The 12,333-nt window shown below is 43.6% G+C and overlaps 2 protein-coding genes across 2 annotated transcripts in view; both read left to right on the top strand.

The window, feature by feature from the left end:
- Window positions 1–7,094, top strand: part of LOC101540296 (beta-hexosaminidase subunit beta-like) — a 33,105-nt gene extending 26,011 nt beyond the window's left edge. The window contains exons 12-15 of the mRNA XM_055123545.1: window positions 917–1,091; window positions 4,183–4,273; window positions 6,152–6,256; window positions 6,938–7,094. Of these exons, the coding sequence (XP_054979520.1) occupies window positions 917–1,091; window positions 4,183–4,273; window positions 6,152–6,256; window positions 6,938–6,998 (432 nt within the window). The 3' untranslated portion in view covers window positions 6,999–7,094. The remainder of the gene's footprint in view (window positions 1–916; window positions 1,092–4,182; window positions 4,274–6,151; window positions 6,257–6,937) is intronic.
- An 841-nt stretch (window positions 7,095–7,935) lies between these two features.
- Window positions 7,936–12,333, top strand: part of LOC101540553 (beta-hexosaminidase subunit beta-like) — a 33,106-nt gene continuing 28,708 nt past the window's right edge. Inside the window, exons 1-2 of the mRNA XM_004608556.2 lie at window positions 7,936–8,299; window positions 11,955–12,100. Coding sequence (XP_004608613.2) covers window positions 8,076–8,299; window positions 11,955–12,100 — 370 coding nt within the window. The 5' untranslated portion in view covers window positions 7,936–8,075. The remainder of the gene's footprint in view (window positions 8,300–11,954; window positions 12,101–12,333) is intronic.

The raw sequence follows: 12,333 nt of genomic DNA on the forward strand, positions 1-12,333 counted from the left end.
ATTGAGCCATATTCAGTGAAGGACAATTGGAAATATCATAAATGATGACAATAATGAGAATTGACAATCGAGAGTTCACTTGGAAACCAGATTTGTGATTACTTAGTCATAGTAATCATAATAAAGACTGAGTCATAGTTCTAGCATACAAACCAGAAATTGGCTTATGATACTGGTTGGGCGTTCGCTTTTCACGCGGCCGACCCGAGTTCAATTCCTCCGCCCCTCTCAGAGAGCCCAGCAAGCTACCGAGAGTATCGAGCCTGCGAGGCAGAGCCTGGCAAGCTACCCGTACGTATTGGATATGCCAAAAAAAAGTAACAATAAGTCTCTCAATGAGAGACATTACTGGTGCCCGCTCAAACAAATTGATGAGCAAAGGGATGACAGTGATACTGGTATACAAAGTTATTGAACCTCATTGACACCAAAGTACCCAAAAGCCTCTCCCAATGCCGTTTTGTTAAGGTAGTTTTATTATAAATAAAACCATCAATGCATACTTTAAATTTTACTTTTGACATTTCTCTCTGACCTATTCAGAATTCTTTATTTTCTTTTGTGACAACTGAGGATCTGTATTAATGTCTTCTACAACATAGATGATATTTTAAAGCTTTCAAATTGATCAAAGCTTTAGTGTGGTATAAATGAAGTTGATCTTTTTGTTCATCACATCTTCGTAGTATCATATGTCGGCAAAAATTAAAAATCCAACCTTATGTTTGAAGAATCTTTAAATTTTGAATTCCTACAATGAATTGCCTTTGGAAAGAACTTTGAGGGAAAAGGCAAAGAAAACAATTATTTTTAAAAAGTAAAGAAATCATGTTTTCCAAGCTCTAACGCCTTGAGATATGCTCTCCTCCATTATACTTGTTAGACCTAATATCCATTACAATTTGTAACTTCATAGCTTTATCCAGGCACAGTAATTCAAATATGGAAATCCGATAGATATACCATTGAAGAGGCAAAAGTCTCAGCAGCTGGATTCCATATCATACTTTCTGCTCCTTGGTATTTAGATGGTATCAGTTATGGAGAAGACTGGAAAAATTATTATTTAGCAGAACCTCTTGATTTTTCTGGTAAGTGAAACAACATTTCTTTGCCTTGGTTTGTTAGCTTTCTCTCTACTACCACCCCCTACTACCATCATCATGAAATATTTACTTAAGTGTTACCTAATTACTGTCACTTACTTTGATCTTTGATTTATGTGTGTACTTAAAAAAAAAAGTCTCTAAGGAGCTGGAGCGATAGCACAGTGGGTAGGGTGTTTGCCTTGCATGCCGCCAACCCAGGTTCGATTCCCAGCATCCCTTATGGTCCCCCGAGAACCGCCAGGAGTAATTCCTAAGTGCATGAGCCAGGAGTAACCCCTGTGCATCATCGGGTGTGACCCAAAAAGAAAAAAAAAAGAAAGCCTACAAGTAATTTTAAGCTCAAATAGAAAACATATTCTTAAATAAAAAAAATTTTCTATGCCTAGAATCATGGAGAAATCTAGTTCAACAGGCAAATGGAGCTGTTGTTAGACTAACTTGGCAGGACAGAAGTCCTTCCTGAGGCCATCACTGATATGTACCGGTAACCATCAGAACCTCGGGTGACAACTACCACCTCCTTTCAACTCTAGAAGTTGTAGAGAGAGCTCTGGTAAAGATTGGAAGAATAAACAATGTGCTAGGTTCTGCTTACCCCTCTTTTTATAGTTACTTCAGGTGTGAGGTTGGATGATTCAAGTGAGAATTTTCTGATATATTTATGTTAACTCGTATTGCTATGCATTGCCCTCTAAATGATTTCTCTACATCCTGTCAAGTCTGATTGTTCATTTCTTCATTTTCATTGTTCACTAGGTAATTGATGGGGGGTGGGTATGTGAAAATGTATTACTACTGTGATTTTATCATCAAAACTTATGATGTTGGTTTTTCTTGCTTGCTTTTGTGTAAGGCCAAATGAGATGGCTTCTTTGACAGCTTTAAAGTGGGCTCTGAGAATGTCACCAACAGCACATCCTTTGTGACCAAAACCAATAACTAAAATTCCATGGTTATCATCAAGAGAATTTAAACAAATTGTGTACAAAAGCTTTGCTTTTCCTTCAATCATTCATAATCATCTGAACTTAAACACAGTTCCTAATAACAGAATCTGGCTGTTTGACCTCAATTCCAGCTTTTCCCAGCACAGTTCCCTTTTGCTGGAAACTTCCAAAAAGGACTGCGCCTGAATGGGCTGTTGCATACTGCTTGTTATGACACGTCTGATCTCATTGCTGGCTACTGATTTCGGCAGTATAAAGACCAAGACACTTACCTTCGGCCCAGTCCGGCACAGCCAACAGTACTCTGTAGATTTTGTTTTTTTTGATCACCATACAATGAACCACTTAAGATGAATTGATTCCCCTCACTCCCTTTTGATAACAGCCATTTTGTTCTTAGAGTTTAAAATTTTTATTTTCTTTGCTTGTTCGTTTGTTCAGCAACCACCCAGAGCAAAACAATACATTTATCTTTGGCATATTTTACTGAGCATATAACCTGTAGTTCTATGCACGTTATCACAAATAACAGCGTTTCATCTTTGCTGATAGCCAGCTAGTCTTGCATTGTGTATGCATAACGCATCTCCTTTATTCCTGCTATGTTTTAAAAGATTTTGGATTGCGTTAAACTCGGTTCCTCTTCTAAACTGTCTCTCCAGTAAGACACTGTGTTTTAGCCCTGAATTATAGATTGTGTACACTTAAGATCTGTAGAGAAAATCATCCAGGAAAAGATGGATAACAGTAGGGAGTATCTTTTTAAAAAAATTTTTTAATGAATCACCGTGAGGTACAGTTACAGACTTACAAACTTTTATGCTTACGTTTAAGTCATACAACAATCGAGTGCCCATCCCTCCACCAGTGCCCGTTTTCCACCACCAATGTTCCAGTATCCATCCCACCACCCCCACCCCATCGCCCCCCCACTCACCTCTGTGGCAGGCGTATTACAGTAGGGAATATCTTGATGGTGGAGTTTTAGGATCTCAGACCCCCTTCATGAAGAACAGTCTATTTTGTATTGTTTTGTACCCAAGTTTCCTCTGAAAAGAAAATTTAGCTGTTGGAGCCAGAGTGATAGGACAGCGGTTACGGCGTTTGCCTCGCAATGCGGCTGATCCAGGTTCGGTCCCTGGCACCCCATATGGCCCCAGAGCCCAGGCGGGAGTGATGTGTGATGAGGTTGAGATCTGAGGTCGGGTAAACCATACATATGGAATTTGATCTTGACTGATTGTAAAGGTGGGAGCTATGAATAACTTTGTAAATTACAGTACCTCAATAAAAAAAATATATATAAAAAAAGAAAATTTAGCTGTTAAAAACTTTATAACCTTTATATGGGTCACAAATTTACATGACTTTTTGTAATGATCAAAAAGTTATGGGGGCTGGAGAGATAGTACAGTGAGTAAGGCACATCTAGGCATCCCATATTCTCTCCCAAGCATCACCTGGAGTAGTTTCTGAATGCAGAGCCAGGAATAACCTCTAAGCATCACTGGGTGTGTCCCACCAGAAGTTTTAATGACTGTAGAAGAAGGTATTAAATACTTTATCTAATTTCTGATATCTGATGGGCTGGAGCGGTAGCACAGTGGGTAGGGCAAGTTACTGAGAGTGTCCCACCCACGCAGCAAAGCCTGACAAGCTAACCGTGGCATATTCAATATGCCAAAAACAGTACAAGTCTCACAATGGAGACGTTACTGGTGCCCGCTTGAGCAAATATATGAGCAACCGGATGATAGTGACAGTGACAATTTCTGATGCCAAGAGATAGATGGTGTAGGAGGGGGCTCATGAATAGTTTGTATTCCCTGGATATTGGAGCTTAAGGGGGAAATGTTGATTTCCACATACATTTCCATAAAAGGGGATCTTCAGTAGATAACCACCTCAGTCAAAATTTGCTAATAAGCCCTTTATGAATCATAGTCTCTGGGTTGGGGATAAATTTCAACACCTATTGTGCTACTTCCATGAACACAACTCAAGGTCCTGCTGACTCCAGGAGAGAATTGATCTAGAATGAAGATAGAAGCAAACACTGTTGCCTCTGTATATAAATCTTGAGCTGCCACTACTTCACTAACAACAATTTAATGATTTTTATGTAGGCTCTCAGAAACAGAAACAACTTGTCCTTGGTGGAGAAGCTTGTCTATGGGGAGAATATGTGGATGAAACTAATCTCACGCCAAGATTATGGTATGTGTATTGGGATGTTTGAATTTAGATGTCTTTGTTTTCTCCATCTAATGGTCATTGATTTAAAGAAAGCCTCTGATTCTATTGAGACCGAAGTGGTCATCGAAGCCTGTAGGATTACATAGCTTCAGGTAATTTAGGTTTATTGGGTTACTCCTGTCACAGTGCTCCCATTCCTCTGTGTTTATTTGTAGCTTCTTTCTTAGTGTTCTGTTGAATTGTAAATCTTCTCCTTGAGTCCTTTGCATAGCTTATTCAGAGCAAGTCCTTTTGTATGGACAAAGAAAGACATTTATTAATATGCCTTTGCAATTGGGATTTAATTGGCTTTGAATATTATTAATTCCCGGGCATCTGCTTTCTTGACTGTAGCCTTGGTTGCCCTCAGTTCCTAGGCAGGGTCCCAACGGGGGACGAGATGGACCCAGGGCAAGCGGTAAGTTATGTGCTACCCTGGCATCGAGATGGGCCTGGCCAAAGTGCCTCATTCTTAACTGTAAGTTAAGAGTCTGATCATGGACAAGTGCTGTCATGCATCTCAAAGTAATGACGAGACTAGGACCCTGCTAGGGATAGGAAAGACTAATCTGGCCTGGGCACTGTAGTCTGAGATTGAGATGACCCCAGGAAAGCAATTCTAAAAGTTTAATGCGTCTCTTGCTATGCCCATACAAAACTCATATGTTTGTTGGACAAGGAGAAGAGAAACACAACCATGGGATTTCATCATTGATGGGTCCTGCTGAAAGAGAGAATAGGTGTTCTGCTATTGTTATTGAACCTTTTAAGCTTGAATTGTTACATTGTAGATTCCAGGCTCTGGCCCAGCCTAGTCTTTGGGATATAGATTTCAGGTGCTGCCTGATTTGTAATTGACAATGTAGATTTCATGTGGCAGCCCAGCCCAGTCTTTGGTATGTAAATCCGAGTGCTTTTCAGCCCAAGGAAGGCTTCAGTTTTGGTTTTGTATCTGCTTTCTGGAGGCCTAGATTACTGGCCTGCAGATACAAGAGAATAATGTTGCCTCAAGTTCTTCCTGTAAGATCTTTTGGTGCCTTTGGTGATGTCAATGTATTGCGCCATGAGCAAAAAGGGGTTCCGAGAGAGAGACATGGGGAAGGAGAGCCTAGAGGAGTAGCTGAGTAGATCCAGAGAGAGGCTGGAGCTGGGAGTGAGGGAGATGGAAGTTTAAAGATTGAATAAACAGTAACAAATCAGCAACCAGCTGGGTCCTCGTTATTCCTTCCCCTTTGGCTGTCCGTTGACAGCTGGTCATCCTGATCCAGTCTGTACACAGCTCTTCCAGAGGATAAAGAGAGGGATTCAGCAGGGCGGCACCATTTCACCGAAACTCTTCAGAGACGTGGGCCCTACAAAAACAGAATGAGAATGCTATTTGGATATCCCAAAGAGGTATTGAAAGAGCTATGCTTGGAGTGCCACGTTTCACTCAAGTGCGAGAAGGAATCTGGAGTTCCGACCTCCATCAACGATCAAGAATCAGAGCTGCTGTCTCGTTTGCCAGCTGGAGTAGAGCTGTTATGGACTGGATTCCACGGGACGTCAAAAGACCGAGTGGCCGCCCACCTACGAGATGGTCAGACTTCTTCGCCCAGACCCTGAATAAACAGTTTGAGGATCTTTGTGTTCCTGGAGTGAGCAGACGCCATTGGGCTACACTAGCATGCGACAGGGATGAATGGAGACATTACTGGTGCCCGCTCAAACAAATTGATGAACAACGGGATGACAAGTGATACAAGTGTTTTCTCTTTCTACCCAAGTCAGAAAACACTAGGAAGTCTCCCAAGCATATGACTTAAATATTTTCTTAACAAAATATGAATTTAATTTTTTTGTTGTTTGGGGAAATTTTAGGCCCCGGGCAAGTGCAGTTGGTGAGAGACTGTGGAGTCATCAAGAAGTTCGTGACCTGCAGGATGCCTATCACAGACTAACAATTCACCGCTGCAGAATGGTCAGGTAGGAAAACATGAGCATTTTAAGATAAGACACTGTGAAACAGATGATTTTTTTAACAGACTTTTTAAGTATTAGCAAGCTTCTTGGACTTGGGGGATTTTGCTACTTATAGACAGTATGCCCTCTAAGAGGTAGTGATTTAAATACTTGATATTGGGAAACATTTAATCGGTAGTATCAATGAAGCATAAAAATTATATCAAAATTTATATATGATGCGGAGAGTATTTTGCCCGCGTGGCAGAGCCTGGCAAGCTACCCGTGGCATATTTAATATGCCAAAAACAGTAACAACAAGTCTCATAATGGAGACATTACTGCTGCCCACTCGACCAAATCAATGAACAATGGAATGACAGTGACAGTGATATTTTATTGCTTTGGGGACCATATCTGACTAAATTCAGGGCTTACTTCTTGCTCTGTGCTTAGGGATCATTCCTGGCAGGGTTCAGGGAACCGTATGTGGTTCTGGGGGTCTAACCTGGGTAGGCTGCATGCAAGGCCAGTGCCTTACCCTCCATACTATCTCTCTCTCCCTGCAATAATAGATTTTAATAAATCATTATTTAGAATACCTCTCTAAATCTTTTTTAAATAATTGATGCTATGTTTTATAAAAATAGTTATTTCAATCTAAGACACTGGTTTTATTCATACTGATTTCTTATATTCCATTAGACGTGGAATAGCTGCACAACCTATTTCTGTTGGATATTGTGAACGTGAGTTCAACATGTAAAAAATGAAATGAAATAAAATGGAACTATAGGAGAGCAAAATGCTCAGAGAAATCTCTACTACAATCAAATATAATCAGTTTTATTTTGAAATCATGCAAACTGCTTTTGAATAAAATCTTATTGATTAAACTTTTTTTTTTGTTTCGTTTTGGTTTTTGGTCACTCTATGGTGTTCTGGGCTTACTTACTCCTTGGCTGTGCACTCAGGGATCAGTCCTGGCAAGGCTCCTGGACCATGTGCGGTGCTAGAGTCTATCCTAAGTAAGATTTGTGCAAGGCAAACGCCCTACCGCTATACTATCAGTCTGGCCCTAAACTTCTACCTTTTAATCCATTTCATGTGTAGGTTTTAGTATGCTTCTCTGGGAGGTGACAAAAACAAACAACCTTTTGCTATATCCCTCACTGTATTTCCAAGGACTGAGTCTTTTTATTTCGTGGAACTTCCCAAGAGGATGTTTGTGGGTGGGCAAAATGGGGTGCCCCAGAATTTGCTTCGCTTTTTCATTGCGACAGAGGCCAAGGGTGAGCCCAGTGAGGACTGAAGAAGCTAAGTGCCGCCTTCCCAGCTCGGTGAGCAGCTGCGTTAAGTCCCTGAGTTCTACAGAGAACCTGGTGTTGGTTTCTGCTCCAGCAGGAGGAGCGCTCCGCTTGCTCGACGGGAAGGGCGGAGTCTGCGCCAGGGGCGGTCCCAGCCGGAGGAGACGGGGCGGAGCCTGAGCCAGGGGCGGTCTCAGAGGAAGGAGGCGGGGCGGGACCTGCTCCGAGGGCGGTCCCAGCCGAGGAGGCGAGGCGGAGCCTGAGCCGGGGGCGGTCCTAGCGGGAGGAGGCGGGGCGGATCCTGAGCCGGGGCGGGACCTGCGCCCGGAGCAGTCCCAGCGGGAGGAGGTGGGCGGGGCCTGACCCAGGGGCGATCCCAGCTGGGGGAGGCGGGGCGCGCCGGGCTGCGCTTCGCTGTCCTCTTATTGGGTGGCTCTTGCACCCTGCTTCCTCCTCCGGGGCCCGGCGGGAAGTCTTATGACCCGGGCGCTCCTGGGCTCAGCCCTAGACCCGTGGAAGCGGAGCTGGCTAGCGGCATGGAGCAGCACGGGCTGGGGCGGCCCTGCTTCCTGTTAACGCTGCTGGCGGCGTTGGCGACACAGTCCCGCGCCGCACCGAACCCTGGACTATGGCCCCTGCCGCTCTCCGTGGAGATATCCCCGCGCCTGCTATACCTGTCCCCGCAGCAGTTCAGCATCGACCACGACCCATCTTCCAAGATCGGCCGGTCCTGCGACCTTCTGCAGGAAGCATTTCGGCGGTGAGCACACCCCATGGAGCGGTCAGTTAGAGAGGACCCTGGGGTGGGGAAGGTTATACCAGAGTCTCTGCAGGCTGGGGACCAAGGCGACCTCACCTGAGCGCCTGTTGTCTCCTGCAGTCACTTAGTCACGCTCCCCAACTCCCACACCCCAGGGACTCTTGATTCCCATTCCTGATCCTGTTAAGTGTCTACAAGCCACAGGGGACACCAGCAATCCCAGTGCCTGGTGTGGAAAACTCCGGCGGCACCTGGAACCCAGGCAGACAGACACCCCAGCTCTCCCCCACAGCTTTCCACTCCCCAGGGGAGGAGGAGGAGCCTGCTCCCAGGCTGGCCTTGCTCCTTCTGTGGAGAGATGGGATGAGGGAGAGGAAGAAGCCAGCCATGCCACAAGGCTGGGGTGCTGCTGGGACGCTCTCCCCAAATCTCTGTTCCTTACTAGCTGCCTGTTGCCACCAGCTACTTTACAGACAGAGGCAGTGCAAAGGTTGTTTCTCCTTTTCTTCCTGCTCCCTAGAGCCACTCTCTGTGTTGTCCTCCAGCTCCCTGTTTTGTTCTTGAGCCCCATTTTGCAGGGCCTTGCCATGTTTATCTCCCCTTTTATCTCAGCTGGGATGAAGATGTCAGGAGACAGCCCATGGCAGAACCCCTACTACCCAAGCCAGATGCACTTGGGAAGCCAAGTGCATGCTGTTTTCTGCTCAGATCATAAACTGGGTGCTCTTCTAAATGAATGAGAGGAGGATAGCAGAGAGCTGGATGACATATTTGACAAAGCTAGAGAGCCAAGTTTGGAAGTTTTGGTGGAGCAAAAGCTATGCTCAGGGTTTACTCTTGACCGTGCTCACTGTTCATTCCTGGGGTATCATACACAGTGCCAGGGATAAAACCGAACAAGGCAAATGCCTTACTCCTGTCCAGCCCCAACCAGCAATTGAATCAGCTGTGGGATGGTTCAAAAACAAATCCTGATGTTTCCACGCCCTACAGGTGATGACAGGAGAGTTTGCCGAGTCGGGCTTTTTTGTGGGAAGCAGCTGTTAAGGATGAATGCATCGTTAGGAAGCAGATAAAACATTCGTCATTCGTCCTTATGGCTAAAATTTGAAAGTACTCTGCCAAGCATTGCAAAATCTCAAGAGAAGCAGTGTCTGTCAGATTAAAAGCAAGATAAGAGGCTGGAGAGATAGCCGGGAAGGCTCTCGCCTTGCATGCGGACAAGTGGGGCTCGATCTCCAGTACCCCATGTGGTTACCAGAGCACAGTGATTGCTGAGCACAGGTGCATGTGACCCAAACCCTCGCTCCCACTTCTACCCCAAGACAATGTTAGCAGGATTTGGACATGATGCGGAGAGTTCTAAGAGCTCTAAAAGATCTAGAACACACAGTGGCCCAGCCCTACATCACACGGATTCCTCTCACTCCTGTCTGTGAAAGAGCCCAGCTTTTGTCCCAAAATGGGCAGTTGTATGTTTTGCAGGATAGTTTGGTCTGTTCTGATCACAGCTACTTCTGTTTCTAGGCAGTCACTTGCCATTTGCTCATTTTATTTTTAAACAAATGAATTACTATGCTTTCAGTCTTGAAATGCCAAATTAACCCTGGTACATTGCACCACATTGACTCAGGACTCTTTCCAGTAGGACTTAACCCTTTCGGGGCAAAAATTGCCTTGTTTGTCACTAGCCAGCACCTAGTGCGGGTATCACAATGGCTGGGTCTTTAATTTCCGTTGATGTTTTTTAAAAAATTAATTGTGGTAAAATAAAGATTATTTAAGTTACCTTCTTGAGTTTTGTGGGAAAGGAAAAGTAAACCTATTATACATGCAAAGCAAGTGCCCTGTGGGCATTACATCCACAGCCCTATCTTGGAATGAGGGGAGTTGGGGCTGTGCTTAGGGCTTCCTCTTGGTCCTGGTGGGCCCCGGAGATTGCCTGTGCTGCTGGTCAGCCAGGTACAAGCGCCTTACAAGCCATACTATCTCTCCAGTCCTAATCTTTTTTGTGTATATATATATATATATGCATATATATACACTATATATGTATAGTGTGTGTGTGTGTTTATGTATACACACGCACAAATACACTATGCCAGGGACTGTACCCGGTCAGCCATGTGCAAGGCCAACATCCTACCTACTATACTATCGCTCTGGCCCCTAATCTTTAGTATTTTTCAGTAAATGGTTATTGAGCTTAATTCCCTTTTGCTCTCTTGAGGTTTTCCTTTGAAAATTGCCTTCACCAGAGTGATTGAACAATAGGCAAGATGCTTGCCTTGCACATGGCTGACCTTGGTTCTATCCCCTGAGCCTGCCAGGAGTGATTTCTGAGCGTAGAGCTAGAAGTAACCCCTGAACATTGCCAGGTGTGACCCAAAAACCAAAAAAAGAAGAAAGAGAAAGGATTAAGGAAAGAAAGAAGGAGAAAGAAAGTTTTAAAAAAGAAAGAGGAAAAGAGAAAGAAAAGGAAGGAAGGAAGGAAGGAAGGAAGGAAGGAAGGAAGGAAGGAAGGAAGGAAGGAAGACAGAAAATAGCCCTCAGTATATTAACTTTATCTGTTCTCCTCTTCACTAATTAATTCTCCAGATCTTTTCATATTCATTGTAATTAATGAGTCATCTGATATCTCTTGCTCTTTTTTAAATGAAAGACATTCTTACAGTAGTAGCTCATTAAATTTTCTGACTTCTAAAATCTACAAAATAAACGATGTCGCAGTATGATATCTGATCTTTATCTATTAAAACCTTTAAATCTATTTAAAAACCTTTAAATAACATATGATATTTGGGAATCTGCATAAGGTAAATTTTAAAAACCCAAGAGAGGGGCTAGAGTGATAGCACAGTGGGTAGGGCGTTTGCCTTGCATGCGGCCGACCCGGGTTCAAATCCCAGCATCCCATATAGTCCCCTGAGCACCGCCAGGTATAATTCCTGAGTGCATGAGCCAGGAGTGACCCCTGTGCATTGCTGGGTGTGACCCAAAAAGCAAAAAAAAAAAAAAAACCAAGAGAAATTCTGTGTGACGGTAAGCTTTTTCAGGTTCCTGGATTAGGGTACCTGTGATGAAACAGGTACCCACACTCAGTTCGGTTTAAGCAATGAGGAAACCAGTTATCTCTCACACAACCAGGCAGACCAATGCAGATATATTTTGACTGACTCAACAAAATTGTTTGCAGATCTTTTTGTTCCATCTCTGCCTGCCATCTGCAGTGTGATGCCTGCTGGTTTAGGTTATCACATAGAGACAAAGTTTTTGTCTTATGTGTCACCCAGCAGAGGTGACGTCCTATCAGGACCCACTAATCCTAATCCCCCACATTATAGTTCAAACTAACAATCCAAGAGTGATGGAATTATTGTTACTGATTTAATTACTGACTTTTAGGGCTTCCTAGATGTTACTTGGGAATGTCAAGAAAAATTCAAGAGCCCATGGTTGGATCTCACATTTCAGAAATTCGGCCTCTAAGGTCTGGACATTAGTATATTCCCGCAGGCCCCAGATGACTGTGATGTGCAGCCGTAGTGACCCTCTAGCCAGACTAATATGGGGAGCATGGATTTGAGAGATCATATGTTCTTCAAACTTGACTACTGTGCTTTCAATTTTGGTTTCAATTTTATTTTTCATGCAGATACTATTTGTATATTTTTTATGACAACAAGAAACTTCAAGGACCTCCTAAATTTGAAAACAGAACACAGTTACAGCAACTCTTGGTCTCAGTGGTTAATGACTCAGAGTGTGACTCTTACCCCAGTATCTCTTCAGATGAATCCTGTGAGTATTGGTTCAGTATGAACTAGCGCGCTCAGTTGATCCTTACCAACATTAATCCTGGAAACTATTCTACAAAATACTGTGAGTTCTTGGCCAGTGACTTTGTCGTTCCTGGCCTATCAAGTGTACCGTTAAAATGTAATCATAAAAGTAATGCATTGCCATTGTAGAAAATCTTTATAGTATGTGAAGAGAAGGAGAGAAGAGACTCATCATTGCATTGTTCAATCATA

The sequence above is a fragment of the Sorex araneus genome, chromosome 1, assembly GCF_027595985.1.
Source record: "Sorex araneus isolate mSorAra2 chromosome 1, mSorAra2.pri, whole genome shotgun sequence".
NCBI classification, from domain to species: domain Eukaryota; kingdom Metazoa; phylum Chordata; class Mammalia; order Eulipotyphla; family Soricidae; genus Sorex; species Sorex araneus.